This window comes from Sycon ciliatum, chromosome 5, assembly GCF_964019385.1.
Source record: "Sycon ciliatum chromosome 5, ocSycCili1.1, whole genome shotgun sequence".
In the NCBI taxonomy this organism is placed as follows: domain Eukaryota; kingdom Metazoa; phylum Porifera; class Calcarea; order Leucosolenida; family Sycettidae; genus Sycon; species Sycon ciliatum.
In genome coordinates, this window is record NC_088647.1 from 28366810 (window position 1) to 28392469 (window position 25660).

Consider the following 25660-nt stretch of genomic DNA (forward strand, 5'->3'; position numbering starts at 1 on the left):
TCAAGACAGCAGCTTATCACCATCTCCACAGAACGAACTGGCACTGGGCCACTCATAGCATACGCGAGTAAGAGGGTATAGTGTCCTACACTGCTTGGACATAATCTCTCCTCACAGACAGTCTCCTCTTGAATTTAAAAGTCTAACAGCGTTCACATCAATACTCAACTTATTCTCTTGCTCACTGAGCAATAAAATCTTTCCATTTTTTCTTCTGTTTTCTTTTTGAATTTAATCTTCCCTACACAATCTCCCTTTGGTGCGTCCATGGAGCTATGAAGCCGAGACCTCTGGTCGGCGGAGCTTAATGAGCCCCACACCACCACACTCCATGTTTCATCCCAGTGTCTGGAGATATGTGGATTTTGTAGAGAAAAAAAAGAGAAAAAAAGTTGGCATTGGCAGCGTGTACCGTGGTGTCATCAGCGCGAGAATGGGCACTGTTCATCGATCTTCCTCATGGCACCTTCAGCATACATTATGTACATGATGGGGGAGAGGGGGTCTCCCTGCACAACTCCGATGTTGGTGCTGAAAGGTTGACCAAGCTGCCTGCACATCCACCAAATATTACTAAGTCTTGTCAAATGTTGCCAGATCCTGGCAGAATATAGCTTAGTTAATTAATAATAATAATATACACAGAAAAATAACACTTTCTCTCCGCAGCTAACGTTAGGCCAGGTAACATCTCTTGTCAAGCTTTGCCACAACCACAACGGGCGAGATGAGTCGGCATTGCACTGCACTCTACAAGACTAAAGATGATTGCCTGCCTGCTTGCTGACATTGCACTGCACTCTACAAGACGATTGCCTGCCTGCTTCACGGGACATGACCACAAATCTCCTTCTTCGTGAGTTGTCGTCCGTTGGTGCTGGTGCTTTTCATTTCCCGGTGGTATAGCTTGGTGATATTTTCTTTGAGGCGTCTCAGACCATTCTCCTCCTTCTCCTCCATGATGGGTGCTTGTTTCTTCGTTGTCGAAATCCTTTTTTTTTTAGGATAGAGGAGCCTCGAGAGATATCCGCGAGAATGAAGACTTTGTAGTGAAACCTTCCGACAAGAGCAAAGGATTTGTGATCATGTCCCGTGATCGTTATGTGCAGAAAGTGTCTGTCATGCTGGATTGTCCCGTGATCGTTATGTGCAGAAAGTGTCTGTTATGCTGGACTGTCCCGTGATAGTTATGTGCAGAAAGTGTCTGTTATGCTGAACTGTCCAGATCGTTACGAACGTTCTGATGTGAAGACCGACGACCGACTACTTGGATAAGCAGACAAGGACGACATTGGACAATCTCACCGCACAACTCACGAACTAGCCAATTCTACGGCATACCGAAGGACCACAAGCCAGGTCTTCCGCTGCGCCCGGTGGTGTCGTCTTGTGGGTCGTCCACGGAAAATGTTTCGCTATTGTTGGAGGGTATCCTGAATCAACTGCATGAAGTTTTTTCCGGCACAGCACAGTCGAGTACGGGTGAGCGTGTTGATGTTCTACGTGAGCTAGGCGATCTTCACGAAGATTGTATCATTGCTTCGTTAGAATAATAATACTGATTGTTACCTCTTTCCTATTCTTCAACTAACATATTCACACCAATATTATGTTAACTTTCTCAGTGTCAATAGTTGTTGTCTTCATATATGATGTACATGTAGTTCAATAAGATATCTACGTACGTATGCAATGGATATTTTGTTTGTCATTCATTACCCTAATGATGGGCCGGGCCCGAAAACTTGGTGCCCGTAATGTTAATAATTTTGGTTTGAATCGCAGTGAAGAGATCGTTTTTGGAGTTGAGAAGTGAAGTTTATAATAATGTGGCTGCGTTGGAGTTTGCGGACAATTAGAAAATAATAAAACGAGAGAGCTTGGAAGCTCAGGGCCCTGCGCTATGCTTTGTTGCCTAGCTCATCGTGCATGTTGTTAGAACTGATGGAAATGCTTTTTCCTTTGATTAGCTACATCATTGTATTGCAAAAACGTTTCAATGAGATACTGAAGTAACGTCTTCTGCATAGCTATGGGACCGGCGCTGACTCTGCTGATCACGGGCGTTCTGGAGTCGACGAGATGTCTGTCCTGACGTTTCCTGGGACCGGCGCTGACTCTGCCGATCACGGGCGTTCTTCTTCTTCTTATTATTTTACTGACGGCAACTAACATCCATTCTAATTGCATTTACTCGTCTCCCTACTTCGTATTTCTTTCCAGAAAATCTCCCCATACAGTAGGGAGTCGTTTACATAATAATTATGACTCCCTGCTATACATCTACATGATTGTATATACGTTATAATTATTATGCTATCCGCCTACATGCGATTCCCGGGCTGGTCGACAGGCGGCCCAGCCAGCCTGCTAGTGGAATCTCGGCCTCGCACACAAATCCACACAAAATGTTACTGCACTGAATGCATTCCCCCGATACACTTCGCATATACTCATTCTCTTGATGGTACCGCCACTACCGTACTCTTGATGGTACGGGACAGGTACGGGATAGCGCCAGGCATGTCGATCGCACAAACAAACAAAAATATTGTGGCCAGCTGTCTTTGCTGGTACGGTACAGCACGGGACAGATACGGGATAGCGCCAGGCGTGACACAAACAAACAAACAAACAAACACCAAATTAAAGCTGTGTGGACCCTGGCTAGCGCCAGACGTTACTGAAGTAACGTCTTCTGCATAGCTACGGGAATAAATAATAATCTATCCTGAATTTGATTGTTCCAACTAGGGACATACGCTTCTTGCCGAACTTGACACTTGGCTGACTCACGACTGCCATCCGGAGCACACGCGGAGCACGTCGCATCTTCCACTCGGTAAACTGCAAGAAAGCGCCACTCCCTGCTCAATACACAGTGTTTCGGGGAGTTCACCCCTCATCAGTTGAGCTTCAGTAGGCTGAGGAAGATTGTGCCTGAAAAGCACCACTTATATACTGCTCTCCAGGCCAAACCATCACCAGGGATACAAACGTACAGAGACGCTTTGTTTCCAGCGCGACAAACACCTCGTGAAGCCCCGGGTAGCAGCGAATAGCTGCGAATTGGGAACCTGCTCCCACCTGTATTTGGTATGGCACGTCACTAGAGTCCAGCGGATAATGCCTGCATTATATTCGGCATTATGAGACTTTTCGAGCATCAGAGCATTATGGAGAATTAGAAAGGAACAAGACGAGCATTATGTGAGGTTTGAGCGGCATAACGAGTTTCATAGTGGATAAGGTCGGGAAATATCAGGTTTTTGGCAACAATCGGCTAAAGTCATGAGGTGCAACGCCATGTATTGTACCGGCACATGAATTTGTGATTGTGTAGACACTAAAATCTTTAGCATTAATGCTACATTTACACGACTACATACATGTACATGTACGTGTAATGCCATCGCTACATGAAGTCGTTATGTAGCAATGTGGTCAGGTAAATGTACAGCCGATGCAGCATGCCCAAATTGCAGCTGAGGCTGTTACACAGAATCCGTAACGATGATTTAGGAGGAGTTCTTTTTTAGAAATCATGGAGAGCCATGGAGGAAACTTGTCGTGCATGTAGATCTACACGAAGTGAATATGAAACAGACGACCAAGAAGAGATTTCCTGTTATGCCATAGGCTCTGGCCAAAGCATCTCTAGCGATACTGAAGTAAACACTGATCCATTGATAAATTTGGACCTGGATGACGGAGCGGCTATAAACAGAAAAAGCTTGTTCCCAATAACTGCCTTTGCCGAGGCCAGCTCAGCAGGCTCGAAAAGACCTAGAATTTCTCGTGGACGTGGTACCTAGTCGATTTGAGTGCTCATCAGCACGTGTCTTACTTTCCTGGTGAAGCACGTACAGTTCGTCGTGAATGATTGTAATGCAAAGCCTACAGTCTAGGGCTATCAGAAAAGAAGAGTATCGTGGCCAACCATTTTGTCTCCACGCAACCTCAGGAGAAGAAGACAGTGCAAGCAGAGGATGTAGAGCGGCAAAATAACTTCTGACCACGTGTTTTCAGGATTTCCGCAAATAGGAGGGATCTCGATCTGAGATCGTCTATCAGGAACTGGCCTCACATGAGCTGTTTCAGATGAAGACATTTTTCACAGAGTGGACACAGTGACAGCTTGTCTGCAGGCAGGAATACCACTTCCCATGATAAGCTTCCAGCATCCAAATGATCACCAGCAATAATGGTTTCACCTCTCATTACATGGATAATCAAAGAAAAAGACTTGATAAACCCAGTATTTAGGCACAGCCCTGCATCAAAGTTGCAATGGAGAGCAGCCTATGGAGGCAAGATCATGTCTTATAGTGCTAAGAAGTGGTGGAGCTCGTGAGAGATATTATAGCAGCTTCAGAGGCAGATCGGCTAAATGCATCCTTTCCTGGAAGTTTGGTAATGTGCAGCCTTTCTTCCATTTTTGTTCAAAACCAAGAGCATGATAGGCTTTGTTGAAGCATTATGATCAGCATTACAGGGTAGGTTTTGGAGCATTATGATAAGCATTATAGGAACATTTTCGGAGCATTATCCGCTGTACCCTACACGTTACCTTACTTCCCTTCATCGAATTAGCAGACAATCAGGCAGCACCGATGCCATCTCCCCAGATTATTCCCTGGATCCTACAAGAGATGAAGATATTTGTATGAATACAAAGTCCATGAATACAAGTCCACAAAGGACGAAACAGTTCTGTCCGCAGATTGAATACAAGTTGGACACATACAGCAAAGACAAACAAAAGAATAATTCACTGGTTTGAGGGAATAAACGGGAAAAGTCTGAACGGACAAAATTGACTGTCATCACCAGGACTCAAACCAGGCACCCTTGCTTGTATCCAGCGATGCTCTAACCACTGAGCTATCGTGTAGTCGTCATCCCAGCAGAGACCGTTCAACATTCTTCAGACTTCGTAACTCACACTTCCTGTGAATCCTCACAGGCAAGAATAGTTACGCGTACAATTTGATCAACCAGAATCGAACAACACATGAAGATACTATTCTGGCAACTTTGTACAGAGCATACGTAAGTCTATAGGAAACCAAGGACTGCACTAGACTGTTTGTAATTGCTGCACACACTGACTACAACTAGACACTGGTATACTAGGTGCGGACTATTTCCACACTCAACAAGTTAGTGTTGGTCCCGATAATGCCGCCGAATCAGCCCATCCGTGTGTGAAAAGCAAGCTGCTGCAACATCAAGTGTACTAGTAGGGAGTTGGACGGCGGAGTAACCTGGTAAACACGTAAACAAGGCCAGTACACAATCACCTCAAAACTAGCACTGATGTTTTTGCCACTTTTAAATTAAACATTTTGTTTTTGTCTTTGTGCCGTGCATTTTCATGGCTATTATTATATTGCTGTTACACATTTCAGAAGCTATTAATTTTATCAGTGCATTTACCATCCAAGTTGGTGTGGATTGTACAGAATAACAGTGCGATTACTCTAATCGCGTGTGCACATGGGTGATTCTAACAGTAGTTTTATGTCGCTGAGTATGGCCGCTGCTATTCTGCTATGAATTTTTATTCAATACGGCTTTTGATTATCACCTTCTCGTAGCTGATGCACGACTTTCGGTGGTGGTACCCCTTGCAGGCTGTGTTGCTCGTATATTCATTGTGGGAAATCACACTTTGATATCTCAGCCCCTCAAGTTCGTATATTCATTGTTGGAAATCACACTTTGATATCTCAGCCCCTCAAGTTCGTATATTCATTGTTGGAAATCACACTTTGATATCTCAGCCCCTCAAGTGCGTATATTCATTGTTGGAAATCACACTTTGATATCTCAGCCCCTCAAGTTCGTATATTCATTGTTGGAAATCACACTTTGATATCTCAGCCCCTCAAGTTCGTATATTCATTGTTGGAAATCACACTTTGATATCTCAGCCCCTCAAGTTCGTATATTCATTGTTGGAAATCACACTTTGATATCTCAGCCCCTCAAGTATATATACATGTATGTGCTACGTCTGCAGCATTGCCTTCTGTAAATACTGTACTTCGAAGTAGTTCCTTTGCTCTGATTTGTTCCTCAGCAGAACGTTGATTCCTGGAGAGTTGAAGCCGAATTGTTGTTAGAATGATCAGAATCGTATTTCTATTGTTTGTGTTTCACCATGTTCTCATTCACCTTGTATACAATTGGACTGGGATGGAGAGCCAAGGATGAATTATAAGAAAGAAAAAGTACCAAGGAACTACAAGTTACAAATCCCCCTCCTTATGTTTGTATTCTATAGCTATGATATTTAGAACCTTCCAAGATGCAAGGCTGTTGGAGTGCGCATCCAAGATGGGCTAGAGCTGTTAGCCAGTTAGTGGTAGAACGTCAGTACCGTCGGTCAGTGTCGTGCAATGTTATCGCATCGGCTGATTATTTAGTAACCGGAGGTGTTATAGTGGACAGTATAGCGTGACTTGTACTTTCTTGGTCCTTTCACTTTTAGCCAAATCTTTCTCTTTTGTATAAATTAATTCGGCCTTGGCTCTCCATCCGAGTCCATTCTTGCACATTCTATTGCTTTTAGCGCTGTCAAGAATAAAACAGGGCAATGTTGTAGGGTTGTTGCAGGTTAGTGCCAGAATCTCATCTTCGTTGTCATAGTAATCCCACCACTCCTCACATGTCCTTTCCAAAGCACATTTTCGCTTTTTCTTGTTTTGCACACCTCCGTGCATGAAGATGTTTGTGACTACGTGTATTCGTGTAGTGTGCATGCGTGTGTGTGTGTGTGTGTGTGTGTGTGTGTGTGCGTGCGTGTGTGTGTGTGCGTGTGTGTGCGTGTGTGTGTAGTGTGCATGCGTGTGTGTGTGTGCGTGTATGTGTGTGTGCGTGTATGTGTGTACGTGTGTGTGTGGCGATTAGATATAATGTACGTACATAGTGTGTGTTCATGTTGCTTAAACAATGGTGTAACTTTGTTCGGTGCAGTTCCCTTTCACCTTTTAAAATTGTGTTGTTGATATAGGTCCACCTTACTGGTTTCTCCTCATTGCTGCTCCTAGCCGAACATTTGTTTGGCATGATACTAGAATATGCATCAAAGAGACTACATGTACTGGTACTTGATTTGCTGATGATGTAGCATATTCTGTACTATGAGATGAATTACTCTAACATCACTTTAGAAAAGCTTGAGTTTTGTCCCTCTTGTATGCTCTTTTAGCCCCTTCCCTCACACAAGCAAGTCAAGAGAGAGGTTGTGCACAACGGACATTCGTAGTGCCGTAACGCATATATTTTAACGAAAAAAGCTAAGGAATATTCGTAAACCGTGAGGTTGCGCACAACGCGTAAACGTTTTCGTAGTGGGGTCGACGCAGCGGCCGCGCGGGTGCGAAGAGTCAAGACAGGGAGTCGTAAAATATCAGAATTTTAATACTCCAGGGAGCGAAAAGTATTTTCGTAGATCTGCTCTGTTTCGGTCACGTTTGGATGGATTTTCGAAGCAATTTTCGTTACTTGAACCCGGACAGTGATTTTCGTTGTGCGCAACCTCCCTAGTAACTCGCGAGGTATCTTTGGATTGACTAGCGCTGGAATCGAAACACCTGGTTAAGTTTGAATCCTTCATGATGTTGTGCCGGCCTGGAGAGCACGATGAAAGTGGTGCTATTCTAGCGCAGTCTTTCTCAGCTTACTCAAGCTCAACTGATGAGAGATAAATTCCACGAAACACTGTGCATTGAACAGGGACTGGTGCTTTCTTGCACGTTTGCAGGTCGAAGGCTCAATGGGTATGGCGTGTGCCCTGGATGGCAGTCGTCAAGCCGTCAACTGGAATCGAGTGTCAAGCGGCTCAAGCCGAGCCACTGACAGTTCACTGACACTGACAGACTCAGTGGATAGCACGATCTTCAGTCTAGGGAGCAACCAACAGTTTCCATCGTTACGTTCCTTGTATTGTGGGTTTGTCATGTTTGATGACGTCAACAGATGTACAGGCATACATGTATCTGCCTACTCGCCACTCGCCAGTCAGTTTGTGGTCGACCGCCCAGCTAGCCAGGCAAGCTAGCTGTCCACGATCCATAACAGCTTCATTTTTATGCGGTACTGCACTGGGTACTGGGGGATCTACCCACGCTTTCCGGCACGTGGCTGCGCCGTTTGCGGTACCGGTGGCCGATTGCGATCAAAACGTTCACCACCTAGTGTTGAGGCGAGAAAGAGCTCTATATGTCTGTACAAGTAGGTCTCCATGACATTGTATTTGTACTATTGTAGACTGCAAACAGGGAGGTGAGAACGGGAATGCATACCCCAGTACGGAACGGGACTAACCTTCAGTCTGTAGTCTACAGACTACACACACACACACACACACACACACACACACACACACACACACGCACACACACACACACACACACACACACATACACACACATACACAAACACACACACACACACTCAATGCAGTGTACGTCCAACGCCATAACAAGGTGCTGAACACTCGCAGACACAATCAAACACACAGTTGCGAGAGCAAGACGATTGTGTGTTACACTATCATAATGCAATGGCAAGGTTCAACTTTGAGACTCAGCTCCAAGAGATACTTGGTGTCCCAGACTCAATTTGGCTGGGATGCGTCCAAGTTGACCTGAACAAACCCGAGATAGGCCGTGGCTCGGATGCCACTGTGTATACAAGTGAGTTGGAGGGTCTCCCTGTTGCTGTGAAGGTCTTACATAGTATTTTACTCCAACAGGGCAATGTCGGGCGTACAGCTCTTCTGCAGCGATTCGGCACTAAGTGCCTAGTCATGCGGCGACTGCAGCATGAAAGAATTGTGCGACTGCTCGGGATCGGCATTGCTCCCAATCAATCTCCGTGTATAGTGGTAGAACTGATGGCCGGTTCGCTTGGTGATCGAATTGGAGTTGTTCCAAGAGAGCCATTCGCGCAAAGCCTTCAGTATCTTGTCGACACGGCGGAAGGTTTGCGCTTTCTACACGGCAAGAACATTTTGCATCGCGATTTGAAACCCCACAACATCTTGATCACGGCAGGGAGAGCCAAGATAGCTGATGTAGGTTTGGCCCGCTCTCTTCACGGTGGTCAAGGTGCAGACTTGACAACTCTGACACGGTGCCCCGGTACGCCTTATTATATGCCGCCAGAGAGCCTGCAAGTGGGCACAACATACGACGAAAAACTGGATGTGTTTTCTCTAGGAGTGGTGATGCTATCGCTGCTTGTGGGACGACCGCCTTCCCCAACTGAAGCTACTGTTCTGCTGGAGAATGGAACGCGGAGATCAGTTCCGGAGGGTCGCCGACGCAAAGCCGATCTGGATCGACTGGGCTCGGATCACCCACTACATTCTCTAATCGTGTCGTGTCTGCATGATGATCCTGGATCTAGACCAACATCAGCTGATGTTCACATGCACTTACTGCAGATCTCACTTCCCTCTATGGTAAGGATGTATTCACATAGTATAACATGACTTTGTACTCACTGTGCTGTACTGTTAGCATACAGCCTAGCTGGGTATACATGCAATGTGTACATGTAAATGGGAAATACTGGCTGATGCATGCCTGAATGGTGCAGCTAACAGAGCATACATTAGACCTGGCTTTGCCTAAGTACACACTCATACTCTCAGAGCGCGTTCGAATTGTCACTCTTTGACTTTTCCAGGAGACTCGTTTTTCTGAAGAGGTGGGCCTTATTGGCCTCTTCAGAAAAACGAACTCCTCGAAACTCCACTACCTCATCCGATGGGAGGGGTAGACTAGTTGCGAAGAGTTCACGTCACGTTGTACGTGGAGATGGTCGATCTGATCGGACGTCATCATCGCCAAGACAATTCCCCTGAAAAACTCTAAAATGAAAGAAACCGTTCTAATGGGACAACTAAATTAATCTCTTTTTAAAATTTGTTCAAACAGTTGATGAAGACAATTCAAACGCCCCCTAAGTCTTAGCTGGCTGTGCAGCATGACATTATATTACACATGATAAGGGTGCTGATATTTCAGTGGAGGCGGCGCACCCTGTCTGGACTGTCACACTTCAACAAGGCAAAACACTGACGTGTGCAAGATGATTTTATTGAAAAACACAAGCCTCACAATCACATGCTGGCTGGTGACTGGCTGTTCCCATGACATCAGCTATGTGACGTGTACATAGCAGTAGTGTGCATCTGCAGTATGCATAGTATAGCCCAGTGAAATTATGTAATCAACTGGGGGGGGGGGTGTTATAGATTTGCATAGGTCCCTTATCCAGAATGGTAACATGAAAACGTAAAGTAGTGGATCAGAGCCATAAGGGGTCGTCCGTAATTAAAAAATTAAAAAACCGTCCTCATACAAATGGGGTTGGGTGGTCACGAGTGTTGGCAGAATTTTATTTTTAGATTTTTCCGAGTCCAATTTTCATAAACCTTTTTTTTACTTCAGTGACTTACATACAGTTGTTGCACTGGCTTTGCAGGGTACTGACTGTACTCGTAGTGTCGCAAACACCAGTATGATGAACATGTAGTTGTAGGACGTGCATGGCCGTTGGTAGACCTACTAAAACAAAAACAAACAAAAACCAGAAACAAAACAAACTAGTACAGTAGCTACTAGTACAATGTACCTGGCACCGGTGCAGTCAGTGACCCTGGGGTCAGGAGTTCTTTTTTTATAGCTGGGCATTGGGAAACATCAAAAAATTAATGGGAAAAAATGGAGCAGGCTGGGTGGGTTAGAGAAAATTTTGCACGATGACGGATTTCTTTAATTTTTCGATAATTACGAGACCCCTAAATCCATAATAGCAGTGACAAGTTTGTACTACTCAATATACAGAGATTACTGCTTCACTCCGTCAATTTTGAATTCTTCCTTGCAAAATAATTGAATGCTCTCTTTCTGATTTGTGAAATTGTCTCGTTGTACTACACATCACGGGATTTTTGTGTTTTCTGTGATCCATAGGTAGAAATGCTTCAATTGGGTGCACGCAGAGCAAAATAATCCATACTAGTGTATGTGTGTGTGTGTGTGTGTGTGTGTGTGTGTGTATGCGTGTGTATGTGTGTGTGTATGCGTGTGTATGTGTGTGTGTGTGTGTGTGTGTGTGTGTGTGTGTGTGTGTGTGTGTGTGTGTGTGTGTGTGTGTGAATATGTGTGTTTGTGGATGGTGTTATTTTTTACGGTTCGTCTAGTCCGCAGATCGCTATTTGAGTCAGTTTGCAGACATTCTGACTCAACTGCAAACGATCTCCACACAACAGCAGGCAATCATCACCCGAGTGACAGCTGTGGAAGAGAAAGTGAACGGCATGGATGCATTGAGGGAGAGAGTTTCCACCATCGACACTAACCTCAGTGCCTACTCATCAACTCTAGCTTCACACAACTCCACCGTGGATTCACGCTTTGCTGCAGTTGACTCACGCATTGCTGCCCTGGAGTCAAGTGCCTCCAGACAGTCGTCTAGTGCCACTACTCAACGTCTGACGGCGACTACCTCACGCAGCCGTGACTCTATTCCCCAGTCCACTCCATCACCACGCAGTGCATCTTCTGCAACACCACCGATGATGTCATCCAGCGCTTCCTCAGCTCAAACACCAGCTAAAGTGCCCAGACAACGGTCAGCCTCAGATCAGACTACCTTGCCCAGAAACACATTGTCACCAACAGCATCAGGATCATCATCATCAGCAGCAGCAGCAGCAGCAGCAGCAGCAGCAGCAGCAGTAATAGCTGCATCTCCACCACGGATGGTTGGTCTACTTTTGAAAGGCTTACTTTTTACAAGTACAAGTTTATGCGACGGTATATCAAATTTCTCCTACAGTCTGTTGCCCTGCATGACTGGGTGTATAGTGGTACGTGTATGACGTCATCATGCATTAGTTGAGTATAGTTTACATACACACAACACTGGTGTGTGTTCAATTCAAGGTTTCACTATGCAGGGCATAACCATGAGTATATAATTATGACAACAGGCCCGTCGCACCGACTTTGGAGGAAGGGCGGCCGTGGAAGGGGGTCCGGGGGTACTTCTCAGTAAAAATTTTCAAAAATTAAAGTCAACTGCAATACGATCGGGGACATGGGTTCTTCATTATCCTCCCCCGGGAAAATAATTTCAAAAATTGAAGCCAATTTGCAAGCATTTCCAGACATTTGGTGCCATTTCAGTGAGTTGTAGTGCAATGAAAGACCTTTTTATTCTGCAATACACCACGATCGGGGACAAGGATTCTTCATTATTTGCCACGTTTTCGCTGAGCTGCGATCATGGAGTGTGCACCAAAAAAACAAAAACAAAGAAAAACATACAAAAAAACGGCCGAAAAAGTGGGGCGGCTTCAGCCGCCCCAGCCACCCCAGGTGTGACGGCCTTGTGACTAGTTACACTACAAATGATATTAGTTTAGACCTTTCCTTTGTTCCTTTTGCTGTCGACTCCATTGCTGTTGCCTCAATGTTGAGTTGTGGTCATGGTAACGCTTGAAACTGGTTTGTCATGGATATTCCGGAGGATTGATAGCGCTGCCCAATCTTATCAATTTTTGTAGGGTTGTATAGTCAAAAAATGTGTTCCCTCACCTTAGGGTGATGTATATCCCATCATCTACTCCTTATACGAAACATGAGGCCATTGAACATTTGAAATCGAAGTATGAAGTGTATGACCACCCAGCCAGGTTTGGCATCACTACTTTCTCCCTCTATGGTCCTAGTGTTGATTGGTGTTGTTCTTACTGCTTTCCTTTATTGCAGCGTGATTACACACAGATCCGCAAATCAAGGTACTCATTTGGTAGATATGGCAGTGGGAGAGATCAGTTTAACTCTCCTTGGGGACTAGCATCCAACAAAGCAGGTAACCTGATCATCTGTGACTACAACAACCACAGAATAAAGGTAACTGAACTCACAGTACAATGCTAACCGACAAGTACAGTTTGTATGTAAATGTCACTCTGATAGAGGACCTGCTCAGGATGGTCTGTGTGTGCATTTGTATAATTGAAAAATAAGGATCCCAATTGGTCAGGTTGAAGATGCTCAAGACTGTCTGAAACAGTAGTAGACAATCCCTTGGATGAATTCTTCAAAATTCTAAATTTATGTCACCATCCAGTTAACCTGTACACCTAGTGAACACAAGAGCTCAGAAGTTGATATGAGCAGAATGTCATTTCTCTTCAGAAGTGATCAGTTTTTCTAAACTATCAAACTGGAGAAAGGTTATTATTGTAAATCACAAAAGACTTTGTATACCTGTGACATCCCCACACCTAAATGTTTTCTTGGCCGAGCCATTCCAATTTCACATCACCACCGCAACGAGGACATTTCCATTGTGATATTGATATCTCAGACCCTGAAGGCAGCTGCTTTGCTCCAACAGAGCTCATCAGTGCTGGTTGGTAATAGTGGATGATCCGGATGAAGGGATAATGTTATAATAGGGTAAAACAGTCGCAATTGTGCACTTTTTACATCGAAGTGTGGCATGCCATAGGGCACTGAGGCTTTAGGTGATAACGGATAGTGCAAGTGTGCGTTACTGGGGCATGCTTTCAGGTCGTCTGCAGTACTAGAATTGGTGCAAAATCAACAAACAAAGAGAGGTGCTACTAGTAGCCAATAGCCACTCATACATACGAGTGCTGAATGTCCAAACACTGCACACTTGTATTGTCACATCTGTTAAAACTGCCCAATATCACCTAACCCCTTTGTTTGCTAGGGCATGTCACACTAGAGACTCGGAAAGTGTGAAATTGTGAAAGGTTTCCCCTATACAACATCAATCACTCATTTTATCTTAATCAACCATTATCAACAACCTCCACTGATGAGCTTTGTCACCGTGTTGGACCAAAAAGCTATCTGGAGGGTCTGAAAAGTCAATATCTCAACTAAATTGTCCTGGCTGTGGTGGTGATGTGCAAGTGGAATGGGGTGGCCGACAGCACATTGGGTGTGTAAGTGTGACTGACAGTTTTGGACGAGCTTTTCGCTAGATTCACACTATAGAACTGCAACCAAATGTTTACTACATGTATGTTTGGATCTGGGCTATGTATGGGTGCATGGTTGTGTTAACATTTGTAAATTGCATTCCTTTTTGTCAATACACTTAGATACACGGTGTTGATGGCCAGTTCAAGCAGACGACTGGTCGGAAGGGTACAAACTGTGGACAGTTCAAGTGCCCGCTAGCTGTGCATGTAACAGATGAGGAACGAGTGATCATTGCTGAGGCTGGCAACAACCGACTACAGGTATAGTCTTGGTGTTCCAATCATGTTGTAAGGATTACATGTAAACAGTAGCCTCTTTTACGTGCAAAATTGATCAACAATGCAGTAAAGCCAGCTGCTCAGAAAAACTTCAAAAAGGCCCAGAGAAACAAAAGAGAAAGCCGGTACGCGGTGAGGGACCGTTAGTAAATACATATACTTACTTTGAGATGACGTCACTGCGTTTCTTTCTTGACCCACTCAGATAATACCAATCATAATAAACACCATACTTTGCACATGTATACAGTACAGTCGACTCCACTTATAACGAACTCACATGCAGCGAATTCCGTGATATAGCGAACCCTTGTCCATGTCCTTGTTTGAAACCATACAAAATTGACCCTGTATAGCGAACAGTTTTCGTTTATAACGAACCATAATTATCTTGTCGGGTCGCATGTAAACCAAGTTGCATTTCGGAGGCTCGGCCTTCGAATGTGACAGTGTGTTAGGCCCAAAATCGCTCCGTTTTCATATAATTCATAGCGTTTTAAAGACAAACACATTCAACCTCATTTCCCGCCAAAACCAACCCTTCCCATAATCTCTTTTGCCTTTTTCTTCGCTTCGTTTTGTGAACGTTTCAATTATTTACTTCTCTCTGACATTCTTGTCACAACCATGGCCTCGTAAGCAACGCCACATGCTCATATCGGAGCAGTGTGCATGCCTTGCTGAGCGGAAACTCAGTGGCATCGGGTCGCGACCCGGATTCCAATCGTGACTCGGAGCTGGACGGAAATCCAGTTTACTGAGTTGAACGATTTGCTCAACAGGAGCTTGAACGGCCGTCGCTGAGCGGAAACTCAGCACGGTTCGATTTGACGGACGGAAATCCGTCAGTAGAATTTGCCCGATCGTCAGCTACTAAAAGCTGTATTCGATCCGCAGGCACTGGCGGCTGCCAGTAGATTATTATGTATTCCGATCACTCGGAGCTGGACGGAAATCCAGTTACTGAGTTGGACGATGTGCTCAACAGGAGCTTGACCGGCCGTGGCTGAGCGGAAACTCAGCACGGTTCGATTTGACGGACGGAAATCTGTCAGTAGAATTAGCCGATCGTCAGCTCCTGAAGCTGTATTCGATCCGCAGGCACTGGCGGCTGCCAGTAGATTATTATGTATTCCGATCACTCGGAGCTGGACGGAAATCCAGCTGCTGAGTTGGGAACTGGAACGGCCGTGGCTGAGCGGAAACTCAGCGCGGTCCAATTTGACGGGCGGAAATCCGTCAGTAGAATATTAGATAGTGATACTAATATTCTTTATTTCCACGACGGCCATGCCTTGTATACAGAATAGGAATTGGCCTATGATTGATTCAGATCAGTCTGAAATAAAAAAAAAATTAATAAATATAAATTAATTACAAAAAAATAAAAAAATAAAAATGATAAAAAAACATTTTTATTTTATTGTACTCATTCTCTGCGCGTGCGGACGCTGTGGAACAGCATGCTGTTTCATATCCTTCATATGATTGTGGACTGATATGATCATCAGCGCAGCATTGAGAAAATGAGGCCGAACCTGATACCAATGGAAAATAAATTTTCCAAAGCCTTATTATTATACTTTTAATCTACATGTCATGACATGTAGCAAGGGCCAGGGAGAAAGCCTGAACGACAGCTGCTGGAAGCTGTATTCGATCCAGAGACGCTGGCCGCGGCCAGTAGATTTAATTATGATCGTGTTCGATTGAGGCTCCTGTCATGATGCAGGATACTTATGTTGACAAAACAGTCCACGTACTTTGCCCGACCCAGCCATAACCAGATAACTGCGTAAGGTGTAGCTGCTATGCAACAATAATGGCGGAGTGTGCGAGACCCCGCACACCGTACTACAGACACGTTACTGATGCCAAGGGCTGATGATGTGGTTGAGTGCTGTGTATGCCAATGCGTCCGTATCCAAAATGAGGCGGAACTGGTTGATAGAAGCCAAGCACAAGCTCTTGGCTAAGAGCTGCCGGAGACTGGAAATCTCAGTGGCAAAATGTTTTCCACCAAGACCATGAAAAAGGTTTTAAAATCAGGCAATGCCCTGGTGGATGCATCGCACCTATTGCGAGCACAGCGTCACCACTAATCCCGCTTTCAAACTATGCGGCATTCCACAGTCCCCTCCGTTCTGCTGTGACACCTGCCCGTTTAGCGGCCGGTCGCCCCTTTTGGCGCAGGGGCCCCTTGCCATTCGGAGGCTACCGACTGGGGCCCTATACCAGACCAATCGGTCGTGGCATCCCCAGTGGTCATCAGCACAGAAGTGGAAACACTCCCCGGTGTATCGGACAGCCTGGCGAGAAGGCTCTCAGGGGCAGTCCAGCTCTGGCGCGACATACGCACCAAGACCCCGCAGACTCCTTTGTCACTACGCCAAGCTGTGGAGTGCATTATTATTATTATCAGTATCGACATGTTCGCGGTGGATCGTTTATGTTATGTACAATACCCGTTCCCAGCTATTAACTGGGAAAAGAGATCTGCTGTGCCCCATGCCATGGGTACGGGTCTTACTTTATAGCCTAGGTGTGGTGAAGCTTGCTGTTGAGAGCTGCGAAGCCTCATTGGCAGGATGGTAGCATCCCGGATAGCAATTTACCTACTTGTAGCGTTGCTTTGATTTCGGAATCTCCAATTCCAGTTACACCGGGCTCTGGAGCGGCCTTGGACAAGAATAATGTCTGACGCTCGAGCCTCAGGACGGCCTCCTTGCAGTGGTGGTCACACCAGTCGGCAGCACACAATGCCATGGCAGTAGTGCCAGCTCCGCCAGTTCTAATCAGGGAGTAGTAATGTACTACTCCCTGGTTCTAATCATATCATCGGATGCATCCGACTACGGTCGGGGTGCAGTGTGCCAGAACCGGGCCACGGGAGAGCCATGGACACATCTGGACAACTTACTTCCGCATCAACTGGAAGAATCTTCAAGCTGTTTTCCTGGGCCTGCAGATGTTCGCTCTTGCCAGTCACTGATAACAGTATTGCTGTGCTAGAGATGGACAACACAACAGCAGTTGCATAATTATGTTGATCACCAAGGCGGGACATACGAGACTCATATTCTCATCAGCTATGCCAACTAGCCAAGGACATTTGGACCTGAGTCGAGCAGCGCCTGCTACACCTCAAAGCCCTCCATGTGCCGGTCGCCTGAACACCGAGGCCGGTTTTCTATCATGGAACATTGAAGAGAGCGGCGATTGGCAGCTCAATCCAATTATACAGGGCTGGTTCAGCTGATCAGGGAGAGTCGCCATCCCCGAGATCTGTTCGTGACGCGGCACAATTGCCAGCTGCCGGCGTACATCAGCTAGCCACGGCTAAGACCAAGTGGCAGAGTGGTCCGATGCCCTCACGGCACCGCCGGCCATGTGGCGGAACGGCTACCTGTTTCCACCATTTGCTTTGGTGGACGCGTGTCTACGCTGCATCCGAGAACATCGGATCCAGCGAGCAATTCTAGTAGCTCTAGTTTAGCTGGTACAAGGGTTCTATCCCTTCTTGCTGCAGATGTTGATCTAGTGCTCTTGGCAGCTGCCACTGGGGGACCCTATGCTCCTTGATCCATGGGAAGAATCTACATCCACTGCAGGGCCTCCGGCTAGCCATTTGGACCATCTCAGGCATACTACAGCTCAGCTGGGACTTTCAGCAGACGCCTCCACACGGAGGCGCGACGGACCTACTGTCTGATACGAGTCAGCCTTCCGATTATAGAACAGCTGATTGGGTGCACGGTAGGAAGATCACATGGCTGCCTCACTAGCTAACTTCTTAGCTGATCAGGTTTCCGAAGGTAAGCAGTACCGCACTATCAACATGTGTCGGTCAGCTCTGCCGTCCCCCTTGCCTAACCCATCCGGTTTCCCCCTTAGCCAAGACTTGCATGTGTGTTGTGTCCTGCGTGGTATCTAGCACCACTAGCGACCATCACAGCCATAGTGTGGTAACACATGGGACGTGAAGATGATGTAGGATAAGAGTAGTGCTCTGGGTCTGAAAGCTCAACTTCGGGTGCCCCTTCTGTCCACGAAGACTTAGTGTGTAGTGCTAGTATTATGCTACTTGCGTTTGCAAAGTCAGCTCGATCATTTGAGCTGACCTCATTGGATATCAACTAAATGCAGGTGCTACTTGATGTTTCAGCTTACCTCGCCGACAAAGTCTCAGAGGTCCGGAATTCCAAACTCATTCTTCGTTCCCAAGCTACTACTAGTACTAGGTAGTCTGGCTAGCCTACAAATGTAGTTGATTATGCTCGAGAATTTAGAGCCCGCACAGCCAAGTTTCGATTGAAACCAGAGCAATCAGCATTCTACCACTGGCTTGGCAATCCCAGCTCCTCACATACCAGTGGGCTCATTCACTCTGGCACAGTGGCTGAAGGGTATCTTGTCTCTGTTTGGGAATTGATCCAGCCTTCCAGGCTCATTACACCTACTCGCGGCGCCTCAGCTGCAGCCGCTTTCCAGGCTGTCATCTGTATGTCAGATGCCTAGCTGGCAGCCAACGTCAGGCGAAATTACTGGTCAGTCGGCGACACGCATTTTTCACAAAAATTTGCGTTTCACCTGCTGGGAGAGTATGCGTGTACTCGAGTCTCATCCTGAGCACGTTTTTTTCTTCTTTTTTTCAGCTCCAGTATAGCTGTATTTTTCATTGCAAAGCCGTCCTCGATTGTTGTGTTCGTTGTTCAAACGAAGTGGACATTCAATCATGAAGGCAGAGGACATAGGAGCCTGATTGGAGTTTCTCGTGGCATAGGACGGCAACACAGAGACACTTTGGGATTTTCTGAATATAAAATACCTTACGCACGAGGCTGAGATCAATTTGTGCGATATCAAATTGTTTGTGATCTACCACATCGAGCAGAACGGGATCCAAACACAAGCTTACCGACGGTTAGGCTGCCGACCTGACTGGACAATTGATCCCTGGCTTCACCTGACGCCAGAAGTCGGACACCATGTCCTTTGCCGCGACGTCCATCTCCAAAAAGAACTCTATCTTCGTCGTGAAAAGGCTTGAAATACTCAATATTCAACCGAGATTCGCGGACTCACCCTTTCTCAGATCGAATCATTTTTTGTTGTAGCAGTTGCAGGGCAGATCCCCGCCACTACTTCAACAGAAGATGGCTCCAAAGCATGCCTGGAACAAGCCGTATCGAGGTTGCAAGCCACCCCTCTCAGCACTTTTTTTGAAGAAATTCGAAATTTCAATGGTGGAAGATATACCATGAAGAGAATTTCAAAAAGTATGTTTCGCGGAGCGATCGCTCAACCTACGTCATTCAAACTTTGCAGGATGGTTCAGACGTACATGCTAGGCATGGAACCACAGAAGATCATAGCTGACACACAGAGTCACACACACAGCAGATTCGTGTGCACAAATACTAAATTAGTGGACGTCGTCATCTTCTTCCCGCTGATCTCAAATGTACTATGACGTGCTATTTCGCCTGACGTTGGAGCCAGCCTGATACATTTGTATCCCACTAGTATAATGGTCACATGCTGTGCTCAATAGCTCAGCCATTCATAATCATCCTTCCAGTGTCCCTACCGAGTCAGCTGCTGCCTCTTCGGACTGAGGGTGCCTACGTTTCACCTACTGATAGTGCAATCCGTGGTAGTAACCCAACTGCAGTATTAGTATTTGTGGGAATATCCGAACATTGCATTCATGTACAATGTATATGTAGTCTGGATGAGTGGCACTGTCTGTACATCACTTAGGGTGCCTTAAATTGTGTGGAGGTTTTTCTCTTGTCAGGCTATTTACCCTGAGGAGTGAGTGCTGTTGTCCTTGTTTGCACTGGATGACGTTCAACGGTTGTTATGCTATAATATTGCTTTTCCAGCTCTATCACTGTGGAGAATACATGTTTGAGCAAGTATCATAGTGGGATTTGGTCTCAGCCTTGTCTTTGAAAATCACACTGTCACATTCGAAGGCCGAGCCTCCGAAATGCAATCGTAAATTCCGCTAGGACCCTAAAGGTCTGACGTGGAATTAAGGTTGCATAAGAATGTGAGGCTGAGAATGTGACAGTGTCCCACCCTCCCAGTGCAGTGATACCCCAGAACACTGTCACAGTAATCCATTCAAGAAACGGCTCAGAAAGGCCAAAGAGATTATGGGAAGGGTTGGTTTTGGCGGGAAATGAGGTTGAATGTGTTTGTCTTTAAAACGCTATGAATTATATGAAAACGGAGCGATTTTGGGCCTAACACACTGTCACATTCTCAGCCTCACCTCCTTATGCAACCTTAATTCCACGTCAGACCTTTAGGGTCCTAGCGGAATTTACGATTCACCTGAGTCATACTGTCATGGGCCACATGTGCACCTCAACCTGAAACCAAGACCAAGGATCCTGTTTCACACCTACAAGTCTGCTGGTACCTGCCTACAAGCGCATGTTTCTGGGAGTACAGAGTATGGCTGTGTATGTGTCCCTGTCTACTCTGCCGTGACGCGTGTAGTGCATTATTGTGCATCTCATCGCCTACCTGTACTACTAGCTGTAGCAGTGCTACTGTCGTGACATGGAAATCCAGTCGATTAGCCGGGGCCGGCGCCGTCAGCGCGTACAGAACAGTGCACACTCATGTTGTTCCGATGCGACCAGCGTGTTCCAGCGCATGTGTGGTCTGCTTGCCCACGGCTGCATGGCCAGTGCCCTGGGGCCGCTAGACGTGTGACCGGATTTCTATATCCACTACAGTATAGTACATCTTTACTTATAAAGAAGAGGCACCTGTGACGTGTGTGTGTGTGTGTCACGCTCAGCTCAGGCCATGCTGCGGAGCAGCGCTGCCTGAGCTGAGCACGCGAAGCGTGCGAACAGTGTAGCTAGCGGCCGCAGAAGCACTGAGCACGTGAAGGGTGCGAATCGTGTAGCTAGCGGAAGCAGCCACAGAAGCACTGAGCACGCGAAGCGTGCGAATCGTGTAGCCACCACCACGTGCTGAGCACGTGTGCTGTTCATGTACTTGCTTCACCCGCGGCCCGCCTGCCACGTTCGGCCAGGCAACGCTGGCCGGGTGCTGCTAGTCATGTATATGAACACAAGCGGTATGGCATGCATGCACTCTGAAATGTATTTTTTAAATACGCCTTGCAGGCGAACCCACCACAAACGCCTGTTAGACATCTCTAAGTAAATACATGTGTTTACAGACGACCCCTGAGTAATCAACAACATACAATTACACATACATGTACATTTTACACAAACTATGTTGTCATTGGATACCCACATTATAACCCATACAGAAGTAAATACCTCTTTGTAATACAATTTTATTGAGATGGTTTTCTTGCTGCAATGATGAGCACTTACTAACTAATGGCTCATGTTGCGAGCAAAACCTGTATTTGTTGTGCAGCACCACTGTTATTTCACACACACTCTCTCCTCTTCATACATTGGCCAACACATGTTAACACCCAAACACACACTTACACTAACATGCACCCACACACGCTCAACCACCCACCCACAGAATACACACTGAAAAACCTGTGCATACCTGCATCCATGCATTCCCTCTCAAGTGCACATACCTGCATACATGCATTCCCTCTCAAGTGCACATAGAACCATACACACTGCCAACTTATGACATTTCATGGCCAAAGGTGATAAAAGGCTTATTGGGCAGATAACAGGTATAGAACACGGGATTGAGCTACATAGCAAGGAGGTAGAAATGTGTCGCGCCTCCAGGCATGTGTGGCAAGCAAGATAGCAGAGTTTGGAGAAGAATCATCAACAGAACAATGAAGCAAACTATCTCCATTGTTGGTGGTGTCAGTCAGTGCGGAGAAACCAATTCATGACCGTCTTAAACCACTACATTCTGCCATTAGCCGTCTCAGACCGACAGAAGATGGGGATGTCCCTAGCCGAAGTTTGAGGTCATGAGCAGCTGCATCCCATCACCGGTTTTTTTTACTTGGGGCACATCCAAACAAGTAAATGTATTGGGCAGCTGTCCAAACAGGAGTTGATTGGAAATCTGGGAGGTTTTGGCATTCTGGCAAGGTGACCTAGCCCCTCAGGGCAATGCTGGCCAAAACATGTTGAAATGCCTGGTTTCAAGGTCTGCTTTCAGCGGAGTCCAGCACTCAGTACTATACACTAGGATGGAGGCTATACAGGAAAAGTTTAGATGTCATTTGGTGCACAGGGACAGGTTTTGTGGACAAAACACATCACAGTTCACAAAAGGTATTGTGTCCTTCAACATTGCGCCGGCACAATTCTCTTTTAACGAGTAAACCGGTGTAGCAAAAGAAACAAGGTAGAGAGGAATAGGGGCAAATCCTCTGTTGCCTTCCCTTTCACAAAAACAATGTGGCCGATGTCAGATGGTGTGATGTTCCTATCAGCCACAAGGAATTGCAGGTTGAGAACAGTAGGAGCGATGACGGGATAAGTCCCGTGGTCTACTGAAACGCCGACCGCAATTGCAAGCGATGCAGAAGGAGCTACGGTCTGTGCTGGTTGCACACACACACACACACACACACACAAACACACAACTTGACCTTGCCCTTACCCATTGTGTAGCAATGATAGCACATTGTTATTTCTCCAGTCCACGACAGAATGACTGATGGCGTTTCAGGTCGCCGCTTCGACGGAACATGCGGCCGCAGGCGCAACCGTAGGCAGCAGCAGAGGGTGCCTTGGGTGTTTGACGGGCAATGCTACGCCACTCCGGACGGTTCTGGGCTGCATCGTACCATCCACATGTTGGTACCGGTGGCTCAATCGATGCAAAGTCGTCCATAACGACGACCCTCCACCTCTTGCGCGGAACATGCGCCGGGCGCGGGGCAAGGCAGTTCACCGAAGATAACAGACTTTGGCAACCGGTGATCTTCCATCCATGTCACGTGTCCAAGCCAGCACAAACGCCGTTCCCATATGATGTGACCAATGTCCTCAGGCACTCCAAGGGTCTTTGCAAGGGCTGAGGACGTTGCGTGGGTCTCCCATTGCTGCCGTTGCGACACTCCAACGATAGTTCTGACACATTGATGGTGGAGGAGGTTGAGACGCCGTAGGTCCGGAGCCTTCGTTGGCCAAGTCTCCGCGCCGTACAGGAGGGTAGAGAGCACCACGGCAACATACACACGACGACAATACTGCAGACTCAGTGACCGGTTCTCGAACACGGCTTGCTTCAAGCTACCAAAGGCTTTGGACGTCTTGCCAATGCGGGCCTGGAAGTCAAGGGAGGACAAACCATCGCATTGTATGGCACTGCCTAGATACGTGAATGATTCCACAGCATCTATGGCTTCACCACCATCCAGTGCCATTGGCGCATTCGCCCGAGTGTTCACCGCCATGCCTTTAGTCTTGGCCACGCTGACAGTTAAACCCCATTGGGAAGCGCATGTGATAAACTTTGTCGTGGACGACTCGAAGTCTTGCCGGGTGGTGGAGAAGACTGCAGCATCGTCAGCAAAAGGTGTCTCAGTGACACGGGTTGGTAGTAGCAGCGACTTTGCAATGCGATCGTCGACAAGTCTACGCCCAGGCTTGTGCTTGACGGTAACGCCAACATCCGGGCATTCCAAGCGCCAGTGTGTGACCACCGCCGAGAAATAGATATTTAATAGGACTGGTGTCGGTGTGCAACCCTCCCATAGACCGTTGGTCACAGGGAATGCCTCACTTCGACCCTCTGCCCGGACCTCTACCATCATTCCATCGTGTAGTGAACGGATCACACTCCGCATGTTGGGGGGGGGGGCTGCAGTACTGACCATAAAGCTTGCCTGGGAATCGAGTTGTAGGCCTTTTTCAGGTCAATAAACATGGCGCACAGAAGAGACTGATGCTCATAACTCTTCGCAATGAGTTGGCGGACAACATACACCATGTCTAAGCAACCCCTTCCACGACGGAAGCCACACTGCGACTCAGGAAGAATCTCCTCGGCAACGATGGTGAGCCGGTCCTGGAGAATACGGGCAAAGAGCTTCCCAGCAACATCCAATAAACTAATTCCACGCCAGTTGTCATAGTGATGACGGTTTCCCTTCTTGGGTATCGGGACCAATAATGCATTGCGCCAGTCATCCACAACGCATCCCTCCCTCCAGACCAATGCCATAACATCGAGGAAGCGAGTAAGCGAGTAAGCGTGCATGTAGATGAGCACCACCATGGATTATCATTTCTGGTGGAATGCCTGATAATCCGCCAGCTTATTGGTCCTCAGACTACGTAGGGCTTTGGCAAACTGTTCTGGAATAGGTGGACGGTCCCGATCCAAACGCGGCGGCTGTTCTTGAATGGTTTCAATAACAGCAGGATTGAAACAGCTCTCAATTTTCAACACACCCTGGAAATGGCGCAGAAACCTGGCACGGACTTCGTCAGGATTCGTCAGCGAGTTACCTTGCTCATCAAGAATACCGGTAGATGTAACATGCAGTGACCGTCATCCGTGGCACAATGACTGTAAATGCCTGACACATTGCCACTGCGATATTCCGTGGTGTTCGTTCTCCTCTGTCTGCCGGCAAACATCCTCCATGCACTCCTCTTTAGCACGATTGACAACACATGCAACATCTCTCTGGGCAGCACGGAAGTGTGAACGAGAAGAGTTGGTGTCTTTCTGCAGCATCTCGTTATGCAGCCTGTTCTTGGTCTCGATGACAGGGGTGATGGTGGCAGCAGCCGACTTGAACCAGTCCGGCTGATTTCGTCTCCTTGTGCCAAGCACCGACTTTGATGCGTCGATGAGCCAGTCACGAACATCAGTCTATTCCGCTTCCGCTGTTGGCAAGAGATCACAAGTGCCCAGATGGTCAGAGATTGCGTTTTGATAGTAGCGCTCAGTGGCAGGATCCGCTAGCGACTCGACCGCGATCGGGCGGGTACGGACACATCTCGCCTCTCTGCGCTTATTCAGAGTAATGTAGAGTTTCCTCGTACCATACGATGATTGTTAAAGCAATTTGGCCCATGCACAACACTTTCATCCTTGCAGTGAACCCGCTGCGATTGACGCACAATGATCATGTCGATCAGATGGAATTGCTTTGTTGCAGGGTGGCACCACGTTCCTCGCTTGTACTCCGGCTTCTCGAACCAGAGGTTCATTGCAGATAACTGATTGACGGCACACCACATGAGTAAATACACACACACACACACACACACACACACACACACACACACACAAATCCACACCCACACGCACATACACAAATACACCCCCCCCACACACACACACGCACGCACCCCCACACACACACACGCACACACACAC

General features: G+C 46.9%; 2 protein-coding genes across 2 annotated transcripts in view; both read left to right on the forward strand.

Moving 5' to 3' along the window:
* Positions 1 to 8550: 8550 nt before the first annotated feature.
* LOC135818247 (serine/threonine-protein kinase pkn2-like) lies at positions 8551 to 9631 on the forward strand. The gene has a single exon (XM_065331606.1). It carries the CDS (start codon positions 8573 to 8575, stop codon positions 9503 to 9505), a length of 933 nt encoding a protein of 310 aa, XP_065187678.1. The 5' UTR covers positions 8551 to 8572; the 3' UTR covers positions 9506 to 9631.
* Positions 9632 to 11198: 1567 nt separating this feature from the next.
* LOC135816956 (E3 ubiquitin-protein ligase TRIM71-like) overlaps positions 11199 to 25660 on the forward strand; it is a 28987-nt gene continuing 14525 nt past the window's right edge. The window contains exons 1-3 of the mRNA XM_065330059.1: positions 11199 to 11788; positions 12798 to 12941; positions 14171 to 14311. Coding sequence (XP_065186131.1) covers positions 11342 to 11788; positions 12798 to 12941; positions 14171 to 14311 — 732 coding nt within the window. The 5' untranslated portion in view covers positions 11199 to 11341. The remainder of the gene's footprint in view (positions 11789 to 12797; positions 12942 to 14170; positions 14312 to 25660) is intronic.